The following is a 27,987-nucleotide window of genomic DNA, read 5'->3' as shown; positions in this document are numbered from 1 at the left end:
ATCAGGCTGCAACCTTATGGTAAATCTGTCCTATAATCTGTCTTGCTGCTTCTGGTAAGCTTGCCCTTGCTGTGTGACATATTTGATAAATGTCCCCGATTATGTAGATAAACATTCATGAGGTGTACATCAAATTAAAGATCGGTGACAGAAATCATAAAAAATTGTGTTATCCACCTAGCACAACTCACAGTCCAAACAGTGAATCCCAACCTGGGACAAATCCGGGATCCCGGGTGAACCAAGACAAGGCCATTAACATGAAGATTGTGAGCGTTACAACCTCCTGGTAGCTGCAAGGAAATAAAATAACATTTATTGTCAGATCTTGAGAAAACAGATGTTCCCCATTAACAAAACAGCATCATGGTAAGGACCTGGAATTATAAAATTAGAGAACTATGGTCAAACTATAAAATAACACATGCTGTGTAGGCTGCCCACTTAGACTGGGCTCTCTATTTCTCTGGAACATTTTGTAAATACCTGTTGATCCTGTAGGCAGAACCATTGAATCGGCACTTACTAAAGCCCCGTACACACGTACCGATTGTCGGCCGTAAATATTCGGCTGACGACCGATCAGCCGATTGTAGGCTTGTTAGTATGATGCTTCCGACAGCCGACAGCGCATTTTCGGCCGAACAGAATCTGTCGTGCAGGCATTAAAATTTTTGTTGGCCAACACCAGAACGGCCGATTGTTCGCCAGTCAGTACAGAATTTGGCCGACAATCAGCAGATTTGCAAGACTGGGCATGCTCAGAGAAGAAAAAACACACGGAAAGTTAACCATCACATGACATCACTTCTGCAGTCGGCTGCTGTTGGCCGACAAAATTCGTGTGCAGTTTTCAACAGACACGACAGCCCTGGACAAAAGACGGCCGATCGTTCAGCCGACGATCGCTACGTGTGTATGGGGCTTAAGATAGGACAACATAACTCTTGCTTACACAGTACGATCACTGTCACCCTTGTTGCTGCTGTAGCTGCTTAGATGCTGGCATCATTATTATTCCCATTAATAAATAGCCATGCCTAGCTCTGCCCACAGCCCTTTAGATTGACAGCATATTGCTTTATCCACAGGAGTTCATGGATATGATGAAAAAGCCTCTCATTTCTCATTTTGCCTAGCAAGATGTGAGAGAAATCCAGCCTCCTCACTGGAGGATTTACATGGGCTTTTTAAATATTCACACTAAAATTATTTCATCTTCAGCATAATTCAGTATCAAAAAAGGTATCTGGTTATTTGTATCACTTGAGTTGCCATAAAAAAAATACCTTAAGGGACCCAGCTTTTCATATTCTTGTCTCAAAATCTTCCTCGAGTCATCTTCCGTAGAAGATTTCGATTTTCGACAGCACTGAATATCTTTTAGACTGGAAAAATAACATAGAGTAAACTTTTTGTATTGACTTTGTATAAACTCGAAAAACAGGGTTATTTTTTATTTTTTTAAGATTTAAATGTAAAAGTTCAGCTTGATGTACACTTTATCACTGTATGCTAACATTTAAAAAACATGGTTTTTCAATTATAATGCATGTACATGCATTATAATTGATGTGATGTGATTGTTACATACGCAGGCTCTGCTTACTACTCTACAGGGCTAAAATATGGCTGTTCTTTGGTTCCTTCTCAACTCTTATTTTTTGCGCTATGAACAAAAAAATAGCGACGATTCTGAGAAAAAAAAAAAAACTATTTTTCACATTCTGCTGTATAATATTCTCCAAAGAAAATTTAAAATCCTAATTTTTCATTCTTTTAGGCCAATTTGTATTCTGCTACATATTTTTGGGGAAAAAAAAAACCACAATAAGCGTATTTTAATTAGTTTCTGCAAAATGTATTGCGTCTACAAACTAGGGGAAAGATTTGTCATTTTATATATTTTTTTTTTTTACTAGTATTGGCGGAGATCTGCGATTTTTTTTTGCGGGACTGCGGCGGACAGATCGGACCCCTGACTAACATTTTTTACACTTTTGGGGGTACCAGTGACATTACTACAGTAATCAGTGCTAAAAAATGCCTTGTTACTGTAATAATGACATTGGCAGGGAAGGGGTTAACCTAGGGGTGATCAAGGGGTTAAGTGTGAGCCTAGGGGAGTGTTTTCTAAAGCCTCGTACACACGCAACGTTTGTTGGCCGTGAATTTTCGGCAAACGTCCGATCGGCCGATTGTCGGCTTGTTAGTATGATGCTTCCGACAACCGACTGCGACTTTTCGGCCGAACAAAATCTGGTGTGCAGGCTATAAAATTTTTGTTGGCCGTCAACAGAACGGCCGATTGTTCTTCAGTCAGTACAGATTTCGGCAGACAAAAATGTGATGATCAAGACTGGGCATGCTCAGAGAAGAAAAAACACACGAAAAGTAAACCAGAGCATAACATCACTTCTGAAGTTGGTTTTTGTTGGCCGATAAAATTCGTGTGCAGTCTAGAGCACATTTCAACCAACACAACAACACTGGACAAAAGACGGCCGATCGGTCGGCCAACAATCGTTGCGTGTGTACGAGGCATTACTCTATGGGCGATGGGCTTGTGAAATGATCATAGAGACCTGTGATTCTATATAGAAGGATCACAGGCGCTCTGTGATCATTTCAGAGAGTACAACAACCGACCGTCCTCTCTCAGTGGGGAGCGATCACAGGTCCCGCCGGCCCCATGCATCGGCATCCCCGCTGCCAAGTAGGTCTAAGTCAGTTCGCGCAGGAGAGGCAGCCTGCGGCGGGCGGTCTTAAAGGTGTTAAGGCAGTTGTAAGTGATCACCTTGTAAAACAACCGATCCAGTCTATAATAGAAATAGAAGGAAAACCATCTGTGTATAGATCTAAAAAAGTTAAAAAAAGGTATTTATAATGTTTTTTGATAAGTGATCACATTCCCTATTCTCAAATGCATAGGAGCGGGGGGGGGGGGGGGGGGGCGGAGAAACAGCAGCACACTGATCTTCAATTTGAATAGCTGGGGGGGTGACTGGCAGGAACACCAGGGATTTCACCCAAATTAAGTAATACAAAGAGAACAGGATGCTTTTTCATACAAGTACATGGTACGGCAGGCATATATCAGGAATATAAAATGTTGGGTTTACATATTCCTTAAAGTCATCAGGGTGGAATGTACCCACAATAAATGAGGCTCACGTTGTTTAAACAGAATGAAAGGGCACTTGTCATGCAAGCAATATATGGGTTGCCATTTCCGACATCCTCCTGAATATGCTGGTTGCTTGACTGTCACTGGCTCTGAGTCACTGACCAGTAAAAAAGTAGCCAGCACTCAAAACTTGTTCTAGGCCATTCAAAGCCGAAGGATCCGCATGACAGTCAAGCAAACGAGCATTCACAGAGTCTCTATACTTTCCACATGAGAGGTTTCCAAAGAGTCAGAGGTCCTGCACATTGGTCATCCTATGGTACTAATGGGCCAGTTGCTCCAGATGAAAGTCCCATCCAGCACGATTAATACATGACATATTTAGTCTAACATTATGAGGTATGAATAAAGCAGTGCCAAAACCCACTCCTTTTTGCAAATTATTAGACACTACCACAGTAGATTGTTTAAGTGGGGGCAGCAGCTATATATTATTAGCATCCATAGCGAGGAAACACACAAAAAAAAAACACATCATCCAGCACCTCGTCCTCTTTGTCCTCCCAAGTCCTGATCACCTCCTACAAGTAGCAGGAGAAGAGGACAGGAAAAATGACAAAGTTCAATAAGCCAATTTTCCCCTTACCTGAAACCCAGGAATAACCAAGCGATCCACATCCAGGTAAATATCAGGATGATGAATGCAATAGGAAATGAGAAGGCGATCCAGGAACCGAAATTCACAAACTGACAGCCAGGGTAACGACTGCATGAAGATGGAAAGGACAGAAGAAATTAATACATACACGTTCATATCATATTAGAGCTGGTATTTCATTGTACATCTCATTACACCCCCTACAATAATGAAATAGAGAAGAACCCAACCAAAATAAGGAGAGGAGGGCTTGATTTTTAAGGGTAAGTGCATTTTGAAAGGAAAACCACTGAAGGGTGGTTACTTCTCATTTGAATGGGTCGCATTCAGCCGAATGCTACAGAGGATTTCATTCCTGCTGCTACCACCAAGCATGGCATCACAACATGTGAACGCCCCTAGCCGCTGCGTTTGCATCTTAAAGTGGTTGTAAAACCTTACATATACCCAGTGAAGGTGACTGCCCTACACAAAGATGAAACAAATCCTCCTACATAAGATGCATCTGTTTATTTGTAGTCTTTTCTTCTCTACATTTGTTCAAAATCCAGAATTTATGAAGCTTGTCTGAGCTGTCCAAAAAAAAAAAAAAAAGTTGAGTAGAACTGCAGTTACAGCAGCTAAATGGAGGGACACCCCCCCCCCCCCAACAGAAACAGAGGCTGTCAATCAGCTGGAGATCCCTACCCTATCACCTATTTTCTCTTGGTGTCAGGAAAACTTGTCAGAAGTGACTCATGCTGATAGCAGAGGACCTAAGCAGCAGACAGAAATGACACTCAGCCCTCATTCACATTAAATGTGGCCTTGAAATCATGTGACTATATCTGAAATCGCATTTAAGGCCCCATTTCAGTGCGACTTCAGGTGTGACTTTGAAGACATCTGTGCGGCTTCATGCACAGATATCTATGCAAGTTGCACTCAAAATCGCCAAAGTAGTGCAGGAACTACTTTTTCAAATCAATGCAGCACTGCAAAGTCGGCGTCGCACCAATTTGAACATTGTCATTGCCAACAATAGGGCGTGACTTGTCATGCGATTTGATCTGTCAAATCGCATGACAAGTCGCTCCAATGTGAACAAGGGCCTAGAGAGAAATTAACTAAAACTGGAGCGTGCAAAATCTGGTGCAGTTGTGCAAAGAAACCACTCAACTTCCAGGTTTTGTTGTGAAAGCTTAATTCAACAAGTTGAAGTTAGAAGCTGATTGGCTATCGTGCACAGCTGCACAAGATTCTGAGGGCTCTAGTTTGAGTAAATCTCCCCCTTAGTGCTCTTAATTGAGACAGGTACATACTATAGAGAAGGATATGTTCGTGTTTCAATTCTGTTACATGTCTGAGGTTTACAAACACTTTAAGGGGGAACGGCGGGGGAGTGGTAAATATATGGCTCAACTATGTGTGTTTTACTGCCCCCAGCTACCCATTTAAACAAGCCCTAACTGAACACACTTCCATCACACTTTGTTCAGACAGTAATTAAGCATTCAAATCTAACAATTTATGCTGATCACATTTAAACATTACGCTGACCAAGAAGTACTACAGTTGCATAAGGCATATGGCCACCAAAATCTGGCCATGATGTGCTGCTCTAGCCATTATTGAGGCCCATTACTGTTGTGATATGTTCAGGCTTGACTATTCAATTTATTTTACAGTATGTGCAGTATTTAGCTCCGTTTTATTTTTATAGTATTGTTGATGCAATGTATTAATACATATAAGTTAGTTATTTTTTGACTAATGCCCATTAGCCTTAACCACTTGCCGACCAGTCACTGGGACTGTACTGCGGCAAAGTGGCTTGATTCCGCCCAGCGACGTAGACCTACGTCGCTGGACTCCTCCCCTTGTGGGCAGTGCTCGCGCGCCGCCGGAGGCTCGATCCCGCTGTTTTCAGTCACAGCGGGAGTCGGGCCAGGGGAGGAGCAGCGGCGATCGCCGCTGCTCCTCCCCAATCGTCGTGGAATCTAGTTTGGAGATCCGCCCGCTTGTGTAAACAAAGCGGGCGGATCTCCTAAGTGACAAACAGTGACAGATTGCAGGGTTCAGCATAGCTGAACATGCGATCTGTCCCTGTGTCACTCAGTCACCTCCCCCCACACATGTTAGTAAGCACCAGGCATACATTAACCCCTCCCTCTCCAATAAAATTAACCCCTTCCCTGCAAGTGTCATTTTTACAGTAACAGTGCATATGTATAGCACTGATTACTGTAGAAATGTCACTGGTACCCCCAAAAGTGTCAAAAATGTCAGTCAAGGGTCCGATCTGTCCGCCGCAATGTCGCAGTCCCGCAAAAAAAAAAAAAATCGCAGATCGCCGCCATTACTCTTTAAAAAAAAAAACCACCAAAAATGACAGAAATCTTTCCCTTAGTTAGTAAACGCAATAACTTTTGCGCAAACCAATCAAAATACGCTTATTGTGATTTTTTTTACCAAACATAGGTAGCAGAAAACAAATTGGCCAAAAATTTAAAAAAATTTAGATTTTTACATTTTTTTGGGGCCGGAATTTCATATAAAAAAATGTGAAAAATATTGTTATTTTTTCAAAATTTACGCTCTTTTTTTGTTTATAGCGCAAAAAGTAAAAATCGCACAGGTGATCAAATACCACCAAAAGAAAGCTCTGTTTGTGGGAAAAAAAAGGACATAAATTTAGTTTGGGTACGGCATCGCAATTGTCAGTTAAATTCGCACAGTGCCGAATCGCAAAAAGTGGCCCAGACCTAAGACAGCAAAATCCTCCGGTGGTAAAGTGGCTAGAGGACAAAAGACCCAATAAGAACAGATCAGTTTCTTCTTTTCATTATACAAGACCAATCTGGTTAGCATCCTTTGTCAGACCGGGTAATACAGGAGACCTAGGTTTGATTTACTAAAGGGAAAAAGACAGTGCAATTTGCAAAGTGCAGTTGCTCCAGAGCTTAGTAAATGAGCAGAAACTCTGTTGACTTCCATCATCCAATCATTTTCAAGCAAAAATGCTGTTTTTTTTTTTCTTCCTTTCACATGATTGGGTAGCCTTTGCAAAGTGAAGCCTAACCTCATGTACTAAGCTCAGGAGAATCTGCACTTTGCAAAGTACACAGTCTATTTGCCTTTAGTAAATGAACCCCCTAGTGCAGCCTTCAGCAAACTTTTCAACACAGAGGAACCCTTGAAATAAATTTCTGGTCTTGGGGAACCCCTGCTAAAAATTAAAAATCTACAACTCATGACACATTAGTGTGACAGTCAGTGGGAAGAATGCTCCTTACTCTTGTCATCATTGGGAAGAATTACCCCCTTACAGAGAGCTAAAAGGAACAATGGTGTCATTGGAAACCTAGCTGAGAGGCAGAAATTTCTCATTTTTCAAGGAACCCCCAGCAACCTCAGGAGGAACCCTGGTTGAGAAACCCTGCTCTAATGTGTTCTATGAAGCAAAAGACCATGGAACGCACAGCTGCTGGTCATGTGACCCAATTACTTACGTTTCAAACTGTTCAATAAATATGAGATTGGTGGAAGTTCCTGTGAGCGTGGCCATCCCACCAATGGTTGACGAATATGCGATGCCCAGAGAGAAGGCTTTGCACATCATGTGATCGCGCTTAGTTCGGTAGAAGCGACCAGATTTAGACTGTGGAGACAAACAAAGAAAGCAAGCAATGAAAGATACATGAATATTGTACTCGGCACAAACATTTCAGTTTGATAAGATTTCCTATTTTACCATCTGATAATTTTCCCAACAAAATAACCAACTCAAATAACTTTTGCATAGGTGAAGAATCTTTCAGCATGAAATAGACCTTGAAATTATTTGAATACAAATATATATTTAGTGCATTTTCTCTCTTTTTAAATGCCACTAATCTTTTCTTGCCCTCACCCTTTCGTGTCCAGAAGTAACTGAAGCCTAGATGCCAAAGGCCAAGTTTAGCAGCACCAGCCTACGTTGGTAAACTTGAAAACTCTAAGAAATCTGCATACATTCCTGCATAGATTCACATTCTTTTCAAATTCCCACATATTAATTTTCCACTGGAAGTAAACAGAAATACTTGCTGGTATGGTGAAGCATGTGACTTGTTCCCCTTTCTATAGTAAGACAGCTATGATGTTGGTGATTGTGATTGGCCCTATGCTGTCATTGAGACAGACAACAGCTTTGTGCAAACTCTGGTTGGGCCAGACTGAGAGCTTACACAGAGCTTCCTTTCTCCCTCCTAGTGACAGGGCAGCAAAGGTAAGATTTAAATTATGTGGGGTGTCTGACTTTAGGACCTATGTCATTGGGCTTTTAGACAGGTTTTTCATTTCCATACAAGTCTATGGGAATGCATCTGAACTAGAAGCAAGTCACAAGCAGGTCAGAAGGAGGTCAACTGCAACTGTCAATGAATTCTGAAAAGTCTCAAACTGATGTAATTGACTCAAGCCCAATGGCCAACAACTCGGGCTCTAAAAGCAAGGGCCTTTGCACACTAACAGTCCGACTGGGTCCGCCTGAAAAACGGTGGGTGTAAACAGACCTGTGTCAGTTTACTCCAGCTTACATCCAATCTGATCCGCTAACAACAGACAGATGGGAAATTGTTCCCCTCCATCTGGCCAGATTGGATCAGATGACAGTCGGGTGTAAAAGAACAGGTGATCCATTTACATCCGACCGCCCATAGAGGAGAATGGGTTGTGTCCAAACTGTGTAAGCAGAGCGGACACAGATCAGTCATCCGCCTGCTCAGCGGGGATCAGTGGACAGATCAACAGCTGAGAAAGCGGACTCCTGGCAGAGATCGCCCCATGTGGAGGGCCTAATCCTTTTGCTTTACACAGGGAAAAGCATATGTCCACTATAGAAATGCAGGGATGAAGACAGGCTCTATGCAGGAAGAAGCATGATCTGCCCCAAGACCCTGAAGAGGACCCTGCCCCATCAGACAAAAAAATGGAAACTATTTTTGGTAAAATAATTGTATATATTTCTGCAGAAACCAACAGTCTTCATTCTAGCTTGGGAAACATCTACTGGTTCCACTTTAGGAAAGCAAAGATATAAATACTAAAAGTTGCATAAAAAGCTACTTTAGAGTTCCACTAGTGCATAACATGAGAAGAGCTCTAGAGCAGGGGGTCTCCAAATTTCCTAACCAAAGGGCCAGTTTACTGTCCTTCAAACTTTAAAGGGGGGGGGGTAGAATGTGGGAGCAGAAAATGCCTCAGCATCAGTGGGCATAAAAAATGCCCCATCATAGGTTTTAATGGGAGGAAGAAGGCCCCATTGTTGGTATCAATGGGAGAAATAGTGCCATCAATGATGTCAGTTGGAGGAATGGTGTCCCATCATTGGCATAAGTTGGTGGAATAGTGCTCCAAGGGCCAGATAAAGACAAGGAAAGGGCCAAATTCGGCCCCTGGGTCACAGTTAGGAGACCACTGGTTTAGAATGTATTTGGCTGCAGTTATATCTGCATTTCACTGCAATTAGAGAATAAATGTAGAGAGGAGGTTTCAGCTGCATAGAGTCTGCTCTTCAGTCAGCCAGGAGTGATAACATTTGCAATAAGAGAAAAGCCCAACATTTTAAGACATGATGATGTCATAGAAATTACGCATCTTTATGTAGTATGGACTGTGGCTAGTTACCTGGTTTGAGGATCGTCTGCTTTCAAAAGCTGGTTCTTCCTGGAAAAGAAAACCAAAATACATTTAAAAAGATAAATTAACTCCTACAATTAACTTATTTGTGCCCTTTAATTTCTGTGAACAATACCACTGAAAGCATTTTGTTTTTCCTTTTTGATAATTGCAAAAAAAAAAAAAAAAAAAAAAACTTAACCCCACCAGAAATTCAGTCAGCTGCTAATTCTCTGTGTACTCTGCCTCTGTTATCACTTAGCATTATTCCAAATTATATCTGTGATCTACAGAACACCTCTATACTCTGTGTTTTGGAGAAGATAAGGGAAGGTGTTCTGTAACTCTGTAATAGGGTGGCAGAATTGCCCCCTCATGGACTCCGTAAGGCAAATAAACCTTGTTACCCTAGGACAGAAAATGTGTTACTGGCAGGATCATAAGGTGAAAAATGGGAATTTGACTTAACATAAAATACATTTCTCTGATGTTCATTGAAGGACACAGCCCCTGATTCTTCTTAACCATTGGTTACACTGCCCCCTACATAAGTAGGACACTAGGCAGGAAAAAAGCTTGACTATGCCTATGGGCAGTCCCAGGGGGTATACACCCACTCTCAGCTATAGGTACTCAGTTTTGTTACAAGCAGTGTCAGAAGAAAGCCAACTCCACAGAGGGGTGGGTGCTGTGTCCGTCAATGAACATAAGAGAAATTGATTTTACGATAAATCAAAAATCCCATTTTCTTTCATTGACAGACACAGCTCCTGATTTTAAATTGTTAAATATGACCCATCTGGAAATGGTTGCAGAAGAAGCGGACAACCCTTTGTGGGGTCCGTTCGTGAGCACAAATAGAGAGTCTGACTTCCTAAAAGACTCAGTAGGTGCCAGGTACACCCTAATTGCCTGGACCACATCCAAGGCAATTTCCTTCGGATGTTTTGCCTGGGACACGGGGAAGGCAACACAATGTCTTCATTCAAATGACAGTCAGGAACCCCCTTAGGAAAGAAAGACGGACAGGGGCGAAGCACCACCTTATCCTTGAGAATCACCAGTAAGGTGAATGACAGGATAACGCCGCCAGTTCCGACACCGTGCGCGCAGAGGTGATAGCCACAAAAAAAGGCCACCTTCTGGGGCAGCACAAGCAGGGAAACCTCCCGAATATTTTCAAAGGGAGGCTTCTTTAGAGCTGAAAGCACCAGATTTAGATCCCAGGTCGGCAATGGAGCCCACACTGAAGGAACCAAATGTCGGACACCCTGAAGAAAGGTATGCACCAGGGAGTGTGAGGCCAAAGGTCGTTGGAAAAAGACCGCCAAAGTGGCAAATACCTGGCCCTTCATGGTACTCAAGGCCAATTTCTGTAAAACCCCCCTATGAGGGAAGGTTACGATACGATTCACCGAGAAGGAGCTAGGATGAACCCTAAGAGACTCGCACTAGGCAATGTACGTCTTACACGTACAATGGTAGATATTCCTAGAAGTAGATTTCCTAGCTGTCAACAGCATAGGAATCACGGACTCACTGACAAACCTCCATCTTTCAGCATCTTGCATTCAACAACCAAGCCGTCAAAGCCAGCAACTGTAAAGCAGGATAGAAGATCAGTCCTTGGGACAGCAGATCCTCCCTGAGAGGAAGTCCCCAAGGAACATCGTCGACCAGCCATAACCGATCGGCGTACCAAGGCTGGCGAGGTCAGTCTGGACTGATTCCCTTCTGCTTTGATCCTGCACAGGAGTCATGGCAGAAATTTGAGAGGGCTTAAACAAATTGATCAGCCCACCTTAGAATGCCGGCTACTTACAGAGCCGCCAGGACACTACTTGTCCCCCCCTTGGCGATTGACATAGACCACGGCCGTGGCATTGTCCAAATTAATTCGTACCAGACACCCCTGAAGACGAATTGTCCAATGAGCCAGACAAAGGCTGATCGCTCGGATTTCCAGAACATTAAATGGCAGACCCCCTGAGCACATCTGTGCTGAGGAAGCCTCCCCACCTGGACAGGCTGGCATCCGTGGTGACAACCGTCCAGTACAAGGGGGAGAATGATTTTTCCCTGTCAAATTGCCAGAGAATGAAGCCACCTCTAGAGACTGTGGATCCTTGTCCCATTTCACCAGAATCTCTTTAGCAGAGATCTTGTGTGGAACTGTGCAAACAGACTGTCTTAAGAGTGGACACCATCAGGCCCAGCACCAGCATGCAAGCACGGAGGGATGACCATCTACTGAACAACAGAAGCTGAATTGCCTTCTGCAATGTCTGGAGTTTTTCCAGAGGAAGAAACATGCTGGCTGAGGTCGAGTCCAGAGTCAGACCCAGAAAGTCCAGTTTTGGTGGACAGAACCAAAGCAGACTCCTGAAGATTAAGAATCCAACCGAACTCCCTCAGAGTTTGCAGAGCAATCTCCAGTTGTCCATCAGAGCAGTCGGAGACTCCGCTCGCAGAAGGAGAATCGTCCAGGTACCCCAGTACCGCGATCTCCCGCTGACTCACTCAAACAGTGCCAGCAAAGGGGCCAACACTTGTGTGAAGACCCAAGGAGCAGAGGTGAGACCAAAAGCCAATGCCATAAACCGATAATGCTCCTCACCCTCGGCAAAACGGAGGAAGCGTTGGTGACCGACACATATTAGAATGTGCAGGTAGGCGTCCTTGATGTTGATAGAAACGAGAAGAAATCCCCCTGACGTAGGGACACCACTACCGTCTGAATGGACTTCTGTACTCGCACAAGCAGTTTAGCGCCTTGAGGTCCAGAATTGGACGTACCTTGCCTTCCTTCCTGGGAACTGTAAAGAGGTTTTAGTAAAAACCCCTGAAAACCTTCCGAAATCGGAACTGCCCTTGAAGGAACAGGTCTTGCACTACCCCAAAGAGACCCGTAAGTGATCTGGGGATAAGTGCAGGTTGGAAGGGAAGAACCTTTCCGAAGGAAAAGACCGAACTCGATCTCGTATCCTGACTGAATAAATTTGTGGACCTACGTGTCCTATACCAGGGAAGTCCATGGATCCGGAAAAACCAGTGAAGACGTCCCCACACCCCAGATACAGGTGAGGGCGCCCCTTCATGCAGGGGCAGCCTTGACCACAGGTCTGGAAGAGCCCGCTTGTGGCTTGCCAGACCAAGCCCTCTTGGAACCTCCATTGTAGTCCCTGAGTTTTGATCCCTTTAGGGACGAAAAAACCTCTATGAGCCGAGGCGCGACAGGGCGCCTTGCTATTAGTAGCCTCCAAACAATCAATCCCCTACAAGGGGGAGAACAGATAAGGCCTTCTTAGAAGTCTGGTCCGCAGACTAATATTTCAGCCAGATAATATGCCAAAGGACCACTGCTGATACAGACAGACTAAAAAATCAAAGGAGCCGCATCCAAAAGTGGCATCACAGATAAACTGTAGCCCCTGGACCAACTGATCCGCCAGCTCCGCAAGACAGGGGGAGTTGTTTCCCCTCCAGTTCCCAGAGTTTAACTCACTCGGTCAGAGCTTGTGACACCAGAGCAATAGTAAATACCGGGCTAAGTGCCGAATCAGCCACAACGAACATATGGCGGGCCAGAGCTTCCGCCCTCCTATCAGCTGGATATTTAAAAGCTGGGGACTCCTCAACCGGAATGAAGGTAGCTTTATTTAACCTGGAAACCGACGTGTTTACTACAGGACCGTCCACCTCTAGCGCAGTTAACCCTCATAAGGACACGCAAGCAAAAATCGCTTAGGAACCACTGCGTTTTGGACAACCCCACTGTTTTGTGACAATGTTGTGAAAGCAAGCGGAAAAAGGAATGCCCTCGCCGCTTTGGAGGGCCAGTGGGTGCAAAAAGGGACCGACACCTTCGACACAGCATCAGCCGCAACCTTCATTTTTATAGTGTCATGCACTGACAAAAACAGTGCATCCACCAGCACCTTTTCATGCGCAGCTAGAGGAGCAGAGGAATCAACCTCACCATCTGAGCACTCAGGGTGCAAGGACGCAGACCCAGTAGGTTCGCTATATACTAAGCTTACCCGGAAAACATAAAAATCAAGGGAGGTAGCCAACTGCGATCCCGCAAAGGGGACGCTGACCAAGAGCCCACGAATTGACCACATACTGGACCCCGCAAAAAAAACAAGGGGGTCTCCCTCTGAGCACTTCATAGAGAGTATGATAGGAAATAGCCCTGTTAAAAGGGGGCCGCCCGCCGTGACGTGGACACACAGGCAGGGTACCCTGATGGTCTCACAGCGCTAAAAGGGGCAGGTGCCCCACACAATAATGGTGGCAAGGCTGTCATTAAAAAATAAAGTGCCCCCACAGCGCCACCCCTTCCAAGGCAAGCCACATCCTAAATTTTTGTGGAGGCCCAGCCTCAAGTGCACAGATCCCAGCCTGGCAGATGCCCAAAGAGAGAGTGGGGGCTTCAGCTAAAATGCAACAAGGGCGCCCGACTGGGCCGCATAGCCTAGTAGGCCGCATGTCGCGCCCTACATTTTTGTGGGCGCCCAGCCGCTTGAACGCAAGCCGCAGCGGAACAGACTACCCTGGGGCAGCAGAGAGGAGGGTGGATGCCCAAATGGTAGGCAGTGGCTTTAGCCACCTTCACAGGGGCCGCCTCACGTAGTTTCCATTTAGTAGGCCGCGTGAGGCAAGTATCTGCGGATGCTAAACTTTCTGCTCCCCCCCAGCCCAACAACTGCCGCAGGGAGCCCAGAGGACATCCCTACCCCAGTCACCAACCCCCAGGGTGGCAGGGAACCCTGCTCAACCCCCCCCCCCCCGTTGCACATCAGGGAAAACCCGGTCAGCAGAAACTCTAACCAACCCCCCCCTTAAGAGCATGTGGCAACAGACAGCTCATAATCTCACCCAGGGAGGGGGGGGCAGAGTGACCACCAAAGTGTTAGAGGCGCTCGGGGGAAAGAGGGGAACCCGGGTGTCCCACCGTCCCAGGGAGGGGCCCACGTCCACCCCAAAACCCTCCAGGAGTAGCGGGGGGACAGCTACTTACCATACCAGGAACAGGGTGGGCACCGCTCCGGACAGACCACTGCTCCATCGTAATGTGGGTGCTGTCGGCCAGGAGAAACGTTGCGACTCAGGCCGAGGCCAGGTCGTATGTGTCCTCGTGAGATGTTTAATTCGCAGGCCAGTCCCTGTCCAGTGGGACTATGTCTCGGCCGACCTAGTGGGGAGCTGCGGTCTGCATGCACTCACTGGCCAGACTGGGGGGACCCTTTGGATCTAGATTATCCATTCCGTAGCCCAGTCCGGCAATTGATTGCAGATTCTCACAGGAACAAAATAACAAATATTATAGGATAAAATTTAATTTGAAAAGAAAAAAAAAAAAAAAAAAATCGCTAGGACCAAAGATCCCAGCAAGGAAGTAGGTGCTTACTCCCGACAAGGCAGAAAAAAACTATAGTGCCTATAGCTGAGAGTGGGTGTATGCCCCCTGGGACTTCCCATAGGCATAGTCAAGCTTTTTCCTGCCTAGTGTCCTACTCCTGTAGGGGGCAGAGTAGCCAATCTTTAAGAAGAATCAGGAGCTGTATCCATCAATGAACGAAAGAGCAATAAATGTTTAAAAAGCGTGAAAAAAACATGAATGCAGCCCCCAAATCTAAGGACTTGAGAGGCAGGAGCGGTAATGTCACAATTTCCACCTTGTCCAATCAAAGAACACTTTACACTCAAATGCAAAATGTTCCCCTGAATAGCGCAAGGCGACTTCTGTGTTCGCTTAGCAGCATGTCACCAGAGCAGAGCCAGAGAACACTTTGCATTTTTTCAGTGAATGCAAAGCATTCTCTGATTGGACAAGGTGAACATTGTGATGTCACCTGCCTCACTGCATCATCCAATCAGAGAATGCTTTGCATGCATTGAGAATATGTAAAGTGTTCTCTAAATGGCACCCATGCCGAGCGGGCGACCTCCTGTGTTCACAGGACCTGGAAGCAAGGGGAGATCACTTTATTAGCGGAGCCTACCGTAGGGATTTCCAGCTTCCACTGGGATCAGCCAGATATTGAATATACATACTAACATTGGTCCAAGCTGTACCAACGTAAGCAAGTAAAAAATATTCATACCGGGAATTCATCTTTAAAGGTACAATTGCTTTAAATTCCAGCATGACAGTAATGTATTCATGAGTTCTAGCAGTCCCCATACATACAAAGACCAAACCAGTTGGTGAGTTACCATTACATTGCTTTTTAGAATTGATTAAATTGCTTAATCAATCCAGGAAGCAGCACATAACCATCCAAACCGCATAGAAGATAATTTTATTATAAAATGCACAAATCAATCGATTCTAATCTGTTAAATATTAACTGAAAAAGGATCAGGCATGTTTGTTGATCCAAATCCTACCAAATTGATTTGTTATGAATTGTTGGATGTAAGTCATGGGTCCCCCTAAAGAAACTATGATAACCTGATGCCAGATAAATCATAGATAGAGGCGTAGGCTGGCAATAATAGACACAATTATGACAGTGCTCCTAAATCCCCTTTTCTCCCTCCTGGAGAAGAAGCCACAACATCGAACTTCATTATCTTAGTCTCCCTATTATCTACTGAAGGAACAAAAAAATAGAAATCGCTTCCGACAAGAAGAAAAAAAAATGACACGTAGAGGATGGTGTGCGCCAACAAACCTCATTTTCTTCAGTGCTTGCGGTTCCATTATCCAAAATATTATTGCTGAAAGAAAACCAGAAATGACATTTAGATGTCAGACATTCAGTCAAATATTTTTACAGCATCTACTTCCCAGCACTGCAAAATGATTATCCTGGTATGAAAGACAACACTCGCTCTGGTAGCAGACAATGCTCGCTCTGGTAGCAGACAACGCTCGCTCTGGTAGCAGACAACGCTCGCTCTGGTAGCAGACAACGCTCGCTCTGGTAGCAGACAACGCTCGCTCTGGCAGCAGACAACGCTCGCTCTGGCAGCAGACAACGCTCGCTCTGGTAGCAGACAACGCTCGCTCTGGTAGCAGACAACGCTCGCTCTGGCAGCAGACAACGCTCGCTCTGGTAGCAGACAATGCTCGCTCTGGTAGCAGACAACGCTTGCTCTGGTAGCAGACAACGCTTGCTCTGGTAGCAGACAATGCTCGCTCTGGCAGCAGACAACGCTCGCTCTGGTAGCAGACAATGCTCGCTCTGGTAGCAGACAACGCTTGCTCTGGTAGCAGACAACGCTTGCTCTGGTAGCAGACAACGCTTGCTCTGGTAGCAGACAATGCTCGCTCTGGTAGCAGACAACGCTTGCTCTGGTAGCAGACAACACTCGCTCTGGTAGCAGACAACGCTTGCTCTGGTAGCAGACAACGCTTGCTCTGGTAGCAGACAATGCTTGCTCTGGTAGCAGACAATGCTTGCTCTGGTAGCAGACAGCGCTCGCTCTGGTAGCAGACAACGCTCGCTCTGGTAGCAGACTGATGCTGCAACTGTACCCCGCCAGCTCTAAGGCTGAGAACTGAGCGTTCAAACACTGCTGAATGCTCGGTTCTCAGAGCTCCCTGAGCAGAGAGCTGGTGACTGTCAGTAACAGCTCTATGCTCTGCCCCTCCAGTGCTCACTGGAGTGCTGGGCTGTGGAGGGGGCAGGAGCGGCCGGCTCAGGCTCTCAGCAGCCTGCTGAGAGGCTGAGCCGGTGCTGGTCCAGGCATGTGGGTGGATCCCGACCATAAGGTCGTGATCTTTCCTGAGCCTGGACCGGCTCTGTGACATTAGCCAACAGCAGGTTTCAGCCCACTGTCTGCTGAAAACGGGTCACAGGAGTGCAGAACGAACTGCCATCCTGTGATCCACAGAGGAAGTACAGCCAAATGAGCTTTGGATGTACTTCTTCATTAAGCCAGCCATAGACAAATCAAAATTCAGCCTTTTCAGGAGGAACAGGACGAATTTTGATCTGTCTATGGGCAAGCTGGTTGTACTCAAGTCGATCCATCGATCAACTTCAGTACAACTAGCATGTCGTTTTTGGGGTTTTTTTTCCCCCCCAAGTAATGCAGGTGGCTATAGCTGCCAGCAGTGATCACTGTATTCTGTGGAGAAGGCTCCCTGCGCTCCCTGCCACCAGAACACGATAATGCTGTGGGAGGGATTCCCCTATCAACACCGACTGTGATGATGGAGGAATCAAGCAATTTTGTGTCATTCACCTTAAGGTTGAAGGAAAAAAAAATTGCATAATGTATGGTCTGCCTTATTCTGGCATGCACGCGGATACCAAATATGTGTTGTGCAATCTGAAATTATATACACATGTACTTCCTATATATATCAAACACACACACACACACAAACAAACACTCACAAACTCGATGATTTATTTTAACAAAAAAATATTAAAAAATTCATGTTTTCCTCTAGAATGCCATTAAATACAAATTGTAATATTTACCTTTCAAGATCAATTTTTGTAGTATCTGTTAAAGAAATTAAAACAGGAAAGTTGACATATTTTGTTTAGGTGGGTCATAATAGCAATACAACCTGCCAAAGATATTAACCAAACTAAAGCTGTCCATACACCATTAGAAACTTGGCCAGTTCAGCAGGGGCCAGACAAATTTCGATCAGTTTTTGACCATCCCTGCTTGACAAAAGTTGATCGTTTGATCCAATTCTGTCAAAGGGACATGCTGGAAAACTTCTGTAAGTCCACAGCTGCTGATCAGTGTATTCTAATGGTGGAAGATCCCACAGGGGGATGATGGGGGCATGTTCTTCACTTGTGTGGAAGGTAAGAAATCCCCCAATGCCCCCATCAACTCAGTCAGTGTTGATGGGGGAATGCCTCTCGCAGCACTATTGTGCTCTGCCAGCGGGAGGGCGCAGGGATCGTTGAGCCACACAATGACTACTGCTAGTGGCTATAGCTACAGGCATTAACTGTATGTAAAATATCCGATAGGCTGGTTATGCCTAAGATGATTCATGGATTGACTTGGGTACAATCAGCCTGCCCACACATGGATCGAATCTCGGCTGGTCCCTGCTAAATCAGCTGGAAAAAAAAACAGCACAAGGGAAATTACTTACAATCAGTGCAATGGGTACCTTGTGCTGCTGGCTAGTGTTTCTGTTGAAATCTTCCATTCACTGATCCCCCCTTAACCCTCACTGCTGTAACCATTCAGTGCGTGTGTGTGGGGCTTAATGCAGCCGAGGAACCACTCATATACACTTATACACTGCCCCTTCCATATTCACAGAAGCTGTAAAATAACTTCCAGCAATGGAAGGTGCTTTAGGAACGGAGGACTGGGGGGGTGAATGAAAGGTTCACCTGCCCTCCATATAGATTGCTTTTCATCCATGAAAGCTATAGTACAGCTTCTATAAATGGAGGGGGGTGGAAAGGGCAAGCATAGTCAGCAGTTCTGATAAATGCATGTGACATGTTCTTCGGTTATACCTGCAGGGGTAGGGAGGGCATCAGAGGATACAAGATTTCAACTAAAGCCCCAGCCAGCATTACAAGGGGCACATCACATTGATTTTAACAAGTTTACCTTGTGCTGATGTTTTTTTTTTTTACTACACTTTAGCAGGCCATACACGGTCCTAATCTTGGCCAGTTAAGCAGGAACCAGTCAAGAGTCGAACCGTGTAAGGGCAGGCTGAATCTACCAAGTTGATTGATCGATCAACCTAGGTACAACCAGCATGCCAGGATTTACCTGCGATTATAACTAGTGGCTATAGCAAGGATTACTGTCTTTTTCTGGTGGAGACGGCTTTCCCCCCGCCAGAAGCAGACAATGGCCCATCAGGAGAGATTCCCGCATCAACACGGTCTGTGTTGATGGGGGAAATCAAGCAAATTTATTTCCTGCAACCTAGAAATTTGCTCCCTGTATGGCAGGCCTTGGGCTTCTAAAGCCATTTTTTTTTTATTCATTAGGGAGGGTTAAAAACACTGTCTGTTTTTTCTTGCCATTGTTTTATTGGGGAGATTTCTCTTCCCTTCCTGTATTGTAGACTCAACAGGAAGTTGGAGAATATATATTCAATGTGAGCGACAGCCCCTCTAAAGAAAGCCACAGATAATGCAATTTTCTTTTCTTTAACCACAGGTTGAAGCAAAGAAAAAATGCTCCAGGCCCTCCAGCTGCATTATTGTATTCTGACAGCAAGAGGTTTCCCCATTGCCAGAACACAATGATTACTGTCACCGGCTGTGATCACACGCAAAACAAACACGTCAGGCTGGTTAGATTGAAGTTGAACAATAGATCAACTTCAGTACAACCAGCCCGCCCATAGATGAATCGAAATTCAGCTGGTTCCTGCTGACCTGACTGGATTTTGATTGGTCTATGGCCGGCCTTAGATAGCTGTCCCAGGCACAAAGGTCCCCAATGGAAGATTTTTCCCCTACTCCTGGTGGAAACCGAAAATGTAAATTTACCACCACTTTAATTCCCTGTGACACTGATGATCAGGACATTTAGAGAAGGTGACTCTTCCTAATAGGGATACAAGCAGCAAAAAGATCCTGGCATTAGTTCTATCCCCTAACTATTCTATTCAAATCTAATAAAAGGTTTTGCCTTTAGTTACACTTGAACAATGACTGACTCAAAGCAATCCATTAGTTTAAACCAACTCTGTAAAACAATTGAAGAATAAAAAGTCACCCACTAAACACTGAATAGTTGAGTAAGACAGACCGTTTTTTCAATTAAAAACGTTTTCAGAATTTAGGTTAGGCCAACAATGATCTGTATGTAGCGAGGGGTTCAGGTCGTCTTTTAAACGGATTAAGAAGCACCAGCATTGCAAAACACCTATATAGTCAAATAATTTTCCTTCATCAGAGTTCTGATGAAGATAGACCATCCTCGAAACAGGTCAGCTAGGACACGCGGTAGTGGTATCAATGTGACACTCGACAGCTAGCGAGACTGCAAGGGAGGAGATTGTGGGGCTAATTTAATAAAACTGGAGAGTGCAAAATCTGATGCAGCTCTGCATGGAAAACCAATCATCTTACAGATTTTTTTGGCAAAGCTTAATTGAAAATGCTGAAGTTAGAAGCCAATTGGCTACCATGCACAGCTTCACCAGATTTGGCATTTTCCAGTTTTAGTAAATCGACCCCTGTGAATGGAATTACAAGTTACATTTGCTGCAATTTAATTCCATATGACAAGCCTGATATATGAAGTCCGTTTAACCACTTGCCGACTGCCGCATGACTATTTACGTCGGCAGTCAGCCCCTCACAGGAGTGACGTAGATCTACGTCGCTAGCCTGTGAGGGTCTAGGGAGCGAGCGCGCGTCCCTGGAGGCGTGCTCCCGCATGGTCACGGACCCCCCCTCGCGTGTGACCGGCGGACCCGATGTCCGCCGGCCACTTGACGATCGTCGCTGCAGAGGGAGAAAGGCAGGCGGCTGATGTAAACAAGCCGCCTGTCATTCTCCCCTGTGTAGAAACAGTGATCATACGGTTCTACTATGTAGGACCGTTGATCACTGTTCCTACACCTCAAGCCACAGCCAACCACAGTTAGAATCACGCCCCTAGGGACACACATAACCCCTCCCTCGCAAAAAAAGTTAACCCCTTCACTGCCAGTGTAATTTTACAGTAACAGTGCATATGTATAGCACTGATTACTGTAGAAATGTCACTGGTAACCCCAAAAGTGTCAAAAATGTCAGTCAAGGGTCCGATCTGTCTACCGCAATGTTGCAGTACCGCAAAAAAAAAAAAAATCGCAGATCGCCACCATTACGCGTTAAAAAAAAAACAACAAAAGTGACAAAAATCTTTCCCTTTGTTAGTAAACGCGATAACTTTTGCGCTTTTTGCGATTTTTTTTACCAATCATATGTAGCATAAAACAAATTGGCCGAAAATGTTAAAAAAATTAGATTTTTACATTTTTTTGGGGGAATTTCATATAAAAAATGTGAACAATATTGTTATTTTTGCAAAATTGACGCTATTTTTTTGTTTATAGTGCATGATCAAAAAATCGCACAGGTGATCAAATACCACCAAAAGAAAGCTCTGTTTGTGGGAAAAAAAGGACGTCAATTTCGTTTGGGTACAGCATCGCACGGCCGCGCAATTGTCCGTTAAAGTCAAGCAGTGCCGAATCGCAAAATAGGCCCTGGTCAGGAAGGGGGTAAAATCTTCCGGGGCTTAAGTGGTTAAACACCTTTCTTTCATTTGATTAAAATGCCTACTGCAGCATTTCACGATGCCTGTGTGCTTTTTTGTTTCGTCTTTTTTGTGTGACTGCTGCCCTGAGATTTCAGGCTCATTCACAACAGCAGCCAAATTATCCCACGGGTTCTGGTGTGTGCTGTGAAGAGAGGGGTGCCGATATTTCATAAACGAGGCATCGCACAGTTTAATTTCTTTTTTCAACATTATTGAAATGTCACAAAGTGACAGCTCATTCATCTTTGATTACCGCAGCGATGCGTCGCAACATCGCAACACGCTGTGTTAACAAATAAAGTACTGCATGTCCTACTTTTTTTTTTATAAAATTAGCACACACCACTGCAGTGAAAAGTTGTAAACTGATATCATAGAACTTAAAGTAGAACTAAAGGCAAAAGTTTGTCCCCAATTTGGTAGGTTAGGCTGGCCATACACTATACGAAAAATCGTTCAAACTCATTTTCGAATACCGAACACTGGGCCGCGAGAGCAAAAGATTTTGCCATCATATAATGACTGAGATTTGATCGAAAAATCGTTCAATGGATATAAATAAATCAGTTTTTTGTTAGTTTTGTCACAAATGCCTAGCGCAAACAGTTTGGGCGAGAAACACATTAACCTTTCAATTTATTGTTCGTTTGGCAGAATTTTCCAACCTGTTCCTTCGATTTTCGACTCTAAAAAGTTAAAACACATTTTCTATTTGTGCCCATTAACTGGACAAAAAAACGAACTAACGGTCCAAACTACAGATTTTCGAACAATTTTTGGGCTAGTGTATGGCCAGCATTAGAGTGAGGCCTAAATCACATGGGTGTACTTAAGCGTACGCCTGTGCAAGGGCTGTGTTTGCCTGCACAGTTGTTCCATGCATCTCCGTGCAGGAAGTCCATTCATGTCAGTTATGACGCAGCAGCTGCATGGACACAGCTGCTACTGAAAGCTATGCAGGTGTGCGGCCCCAAAAAAGTGCTGTGTTTGGAGCTGTACACCCCCCGTGGCTGTCAAATTGGAAGCAGTGGCAGTGTCCATGCAGCCGCTGCATTCCAACTGACATGAATGCAACTCCCTGCACAGGGATGCACAAGCACCTGTGCATCCTGTGTGAGCAAACATGGCAAAGGGTTACATTTGAGTACGCTCGAGGGAATGAGGCATTATAACCCTTGTCAGCTTTTTTTGCCACCTGTGTCCCACTGGGGAGATTTCCCTTCACTTCCTGCTCCGTTGCCCTAACAGGAAGTGAGAAATTCCTCCGAAGCGAGACAATCTTTGATTGTTCTCAATTAAAGATTTCCCCTTTATTCCTGTTCTAGTGACAACCCAAAATTTTGAATTTTCTTTCACTTTCACTCTCAATGATAACAGTAAAAAGGACAAATATAGAGGGTGATTCTCCTTAAGGCCCCTTTTACACGGGACAGACTTTGTGATCCGCTTGCTCAGCACAGGATCTCTCCACTGATCAGGCAGATGACAGGTCTACGTCTGCTCGGCTCATGCAGAGCAGACACGGGCACAGCATGCTCTCCTCTATGGGCGGCCAAATGTAAATGGACCCCCTATCCAATACAATCCGCTGGACAGGAGGGGACTGGATCAGATTGGATATAGGCAATGTGTCCATTTACACCCGCCACTCCATAGAGAAGTATAGAGGTTCCGATCGGGTCCCCCTAAAAAAGGGCAGCTGGACCCAATCGACACGTTTGTGTGAAAGGGGCCTTACAGGGCATAGACAGCAGTTTTAATCCCTCTCCACTCTATCCAAAACTTAAGTTTTGCCTTCAATTAAACTTTACGTCAAATTGCCTTCTCTATGTGTAAGAACTGCACCTTTGGCAAAGTTGCCCAGTGTAGCCCGATGCATATGTCATGAACGGGTTCCTAAAGTCTGGGCATCATGCTGGATTTTGTGGATAATGAGATTAGAAGTTTTGCTAAAATTCTTAATTTTTAATATTATTTTATTCAATCAATTTAACATGCTAGACAATTCCAGCGTGGCCCCAGGGATTACTACATACCTACAGTTTCCAATTAGCAAAGACTATATGCAAATCTGTTTTACTAGTAGATGACCGAACTGCTAACTAATAGATCACATTTTGTCCTTCTAAATGTGCCATACCTTCAGTGTTGGGTGCTGGTTTTGATTTAGTGTTTGTTAAAGCTCTCTCCTCCGGTGAAGCACTGTTTAGTTGGTACAGTACGGCGTCTACGATGGGCATCACCATGGCAGCTGTAGAAGTATTACTTAACCACATGGACAAGAGAGACGTGCAGCTCATGAAGCCTAGTAATAGCCTTAGAAACACAAAAAGAAAAAGATCAGGATGAAAACATAATAAACATTTGTTCTAAACATGCACAGAAGACACTCTATGTGGTTAACTCAGTTAAATGGATTTTTAAGGTGAATGTCTCTTTAAATATAGACAAGCAAACTAAGGACATGGATTACTGGAACCGTGTCCTGTGGTCTGATGACACCAAGATAAACTTATTTGGTTCAGATGGTGTCAAGCGTGTGTGGCGGCAACCAGGTGAGGAGTACAAAGACAAGTGTGTCTTGTCTACAGTCAAGCATGGTGGTGGCAGTGTCATGGTCTGAGGCTGTATGAGTGCTGCCGGCACTGGAGAGCTACAGTTCATTGAGGGAACCATGAATGCCAACATGTACTGTGACATACTGTAGCAGAGCATGATCCCCTCCCTTCAGAGACTGGGCTGCAGGGCAGTATTCTAACATGATAACGACCCCAAACACACCTCTAAGATGACCACTACCTTGCTAAAGAAGCTGAGGGTAAAGGTGATGGATTGGCCAAGTATGTCTCCAGGCCTAAACCCTATTGAGCATCTGTGGGGCATCCTCAAACAGAAGGTGGAGGAACGCAAGGTCTCTAACATTCACCAGCTCTGTGATGCCGTCATGGAGGAGTGGAAGAGGACTCCAGTGGCAACCCGTGAAGCTCTGGGGAACTCCATGCCCAAGAGGGTTAAGGCGGTGCTGGAAAATTATGGTGGCCACACAAAATATTGACACTTTGGGCCCATATTGGACATTTTCACTTAGGGGTGTACTCACTTTTGTTGCCAGCGGTTTAGACATTCATGGCTGTGTTTTGAGTTATTTTGAGGGGACAGCAAATTTACACTGTTATACAAGCTGTACACTCACTACTTTACATTGTAGCAAAGTGTTATTTCTTCAGTGTTGTCACATAAAAAGACATAATAAAATGTTTACAAAAATGTGAGGGGTGTACACCACTCTGGACAAAAGACGGACAACCGGTCGGCCGATAATCGTTGCGTGTGTATGAGGCTTAAGCCTTATTATAGGCAAACTTTAAAGATGGAAGTTTACTTCCTCTTTAACAGGCAATCTGTAAAATATGCTTTCTCTGTTTTTGGGTTTAGATACACTTTAAAGGGACAATTGTCAAGAGCAAACCTTTGCAACTAATCAGAATTCATCTTCATTGGTTTAGCTCCACTCTAGTAAATTTTCATTATTCGTTTTTGGAGTACACTTCAGGAAAACCACTAAACAAACAGATGAATAAATACTGTATATGGAAGCTTTCTTGCCTGCCAAAGCATTTTGTATTTCTATCCATCCAGTTCTAAGACCTACACAGCTCTGCCACACAACATAGACTTGTCTGGCAGGACATTTTTTTATCTGCAGCGGCTAATACTTACAGGTCCTGTCAGTCTCTCTCTTAGTCTGAGACTTGACAGTGAAAGGAGAAGCAGTAGACTGATAAGCTCATCTCTATTACCCTGCTCTCTCCTCCTATCAGCATGTTACAGGTTATCAGATGAGAACTGCAGCACAACTGAATGACTCCTTGCACTGTTTCTCCCTCCTCTGTTTAGAGCTCTGCTGTACATTTACTGCAATAGGCTTATATCAAGTAAAATTCAGGTACCTAAAGATGAATTCCAGGTATGGCATTTTTTACATAGCGTCACTGGTACAGTTTGGACAAATGTAACTATACATATACCATACCCCTGAGATCAATGTGGAAGCTGGAAATCTCTGAAGCAGGCACCACTCCTACAGGGATCTTCCAGTGCTGAGAAACTGCTCTGCTGCTTATTAAACATAGGAGGACGATCACTCCGCACGGGCACCATTCAGAGAACACATTACATTTTTTAATGAACTCAAAGTGTTCTCTGATTGGACGAGGTGAAGGGTGTGACATCACAACCCTGCCTCTCCACTTTATCCAATCAGAGAATGCTTTGCAAATGTAAAGTTTTCTGTGACTGGTGCCCATGCCCAATGAGCAACCTCTTCTGTTCACAATGCAAAGGGGCAGCTGCTCGGCACGGGATCCGTAAGCTAGTGGAGATCACTGGCATAGTGGTGCCTACTACACTGATTTCCAGTTTCCACAGGGATCCAACAGCTATGATATATTATACAGTTACATTGGTTCAGAATGGATCATGTAATTACGTAAAGAATTGCCATAACTGTAGTTTTTATGCCGGGAACTGCCTGAAGTTCAACTGTAACAATCAGAGCTATATACTGAATAGGGCCAATGAGAAAAAAGTACCTAAACCAATGAACCCTTTGAATGAGTCCAGAAATTCCTGAAACTGTGCAAGAGAGAAATGTAAGGCAACTGAGACTGCAGGAGGGATAATCTGGAATGCAGGGTTAATAGCAGAGTAGACTTCCTTTGAACAGTCAGCTTTTTATCTTGCTTCGGCTTGCAAGCTTCACTGCAACAGAACAGTCTATATTTCTAGCCAGATCAATTACACACACGAGGACTCTGCATTTCCCGACAGTTACTGAGCAACCATTTGTGTGTAATCGTTTCTCTGTAAATGCAGGAAACAAGCTGTCACATCGCCCACATCTGGATCATGACATCACTGTGAAAGGAGACACCAGGCCCAGTGACGTCTTGGTAATAAGCAAGTCACTTTTCCCCAGCAGTAAATACACCCGTTTAACGCCTTCTGTAGACTTGCCCAGAAGCATCTGCAATGAAATGTAGATTGCCATAAAAACAGATTGCAGGGAAATTAAAAGCTTTTCATTTTTGGCTCTCTTGGGGAATGGGTATTTTCTAAAGAGCATTTAAGAAAAATGCCTTATATCATCAAAAGCACAAAACCATGTATCACTCCCTGTACACTGGTGTAATAGCACTATAGAAAAATCTATTATATGTTAGATGCTGTTCATTTCAAAATGCTGACACATGTCCAAGTGTATCCGCGATATGCATCAAGCAATATACAGCACAGGAGGCACCCAACTGGCCACCACGCAGCACAGGAGGCACCCAACTGCCCCCCACGCAGCACAGGAGGCACCCAACTGCCCCCCCGACTGCCCCCCACGCAGCACAGGAGGCACTCGACTGCCCCCCACACAGCACAGGAGGCGCCCGACTGCCCCCCCATGCAGCACAGGAGGTGCCCGCCTGCCCCCACACAGCACAGGAGGCACCCGACTGCTCCACACACAGCACAGGAGGCACCCGCCTGCCCCCCATGCAGCACAGGAGGCGCCTAACTGCTCCCGAAGCAGCACAGGAGGCACCGACTCTCCCCTATGCAGCACAGGAGGCACCTTACTCTCCCCCATGCAGCACAGGAGGCACCCGACTCTCCCCCATGCAGCACAGGAGGCACCCGACTGCCCCCCAAGCAGCACAAGAGGCCCCCGACTGCCCCCCAAGCAGCACAAGAGGCCCCCGACTGCCCCCCAAGCAGCACAGGAGGCACCCAACTGCCCCCCCAAGCAGCACAGGAGGCACCCGACTGCCCCCCCCAAACAGCACAGGAGGCACCCGACTGCCCCCCCAAGCAGCGCAGGAGGCACCCAACTGCCTCACACACAGCACAGGAGGTGCCTAACTGCCCCATGCCACCATGTAATAGAGATGAACAGATATGAACATGCATGTAGTCCATATCAGGAGAACAGCTTAGGGTGACAGCCAAGGCACTCTCCAGAGATACAGTGGCGGAGCGAGTACAGCCACTCAGGCACAGTACGTGGGTTTTTTGCAGGATCAATAGGTGAAAATAAACAAAGAGGCTTGAAAAAATAAAACGAATGCAGCCACCTCATTGACTAGGAAGCTACAATATTACAGTACATTTTTAGCTTCGGTTTAGATACACTTTAAATGAAAAGAAACCAAACATTGTTTTTTAAACATACATGAAACTAAAGTATCTTTAATGCAAACTTTGTAAGTTAGGAAAAGTAACGTTTCTAAAATGTAATTCAGTCTTGGTAAAGTTTAGTAGCACTCTTGGTGTCACCGTAGTGCATAAATGC

The 27,987-nt window shown here is 45.0% G+C and overlaps 1 protein-coding gene across 1 annotated transcript in view; it reads right to left on the bottom strand.

Annotated features, from left to right (window-relative positions):
* The window catches only part of LOC309565683 (solute carrier family 13 member 1-like), a 69,758-nt gene that overhangs the window by 15,242 nt on the left and 26,529 nt on the right, over positions 1-27,987 (bottom strand). Inside the window, exons 4-11 of the mRNA XM_082270654.1 lie at positions 23,788-23,963; positions 17,870-17,894; positions 16,109-16,154; positions 9,435-9,473; positions 7,277-7,425; positions 3,774-3,893; positions 1,290-1,388; positions 192-293 (exon numbers count right to left, since the gene is read on the bottom strand). Coding sequence (XP_082126780.1) covers positions 192-293; positions 1,290-1,388; positions 3,774-3,893; positions 7,277-7,425; positions 9,435-9,473; positions 16,109-16,154; positions 17,870-17,894; positions 23,788-23,963 — 756 coding nt within the window. The remainder of the gene's footprint in view (positions 1-191; positions 294-1,289; positions 1,389-3,773; positions 3,894-7,276; positions 7,426-9,434; positions 9,474-16,108; positions 16,155-17,869; positions 17,895-23,787; positions 23,964-27,987) is intronic.

The sequence above is a fragment of the Pelophylax lessonae genome, assembly GCF_965119305.1.
Source record: "Pelophylax lessonae genome assembly, chromosome: 10".
NCBI lineage: Eukaryota > Metazoa > Chordata > Amphibia > Anura > Ranidae > Pelophylax > Pelophylax lessonae.
The sequence above is the reverse complement of the archived record's forward strand: the minus strand, read 5'-3'. Positions and strand labels throughout refer to the sequence as shown.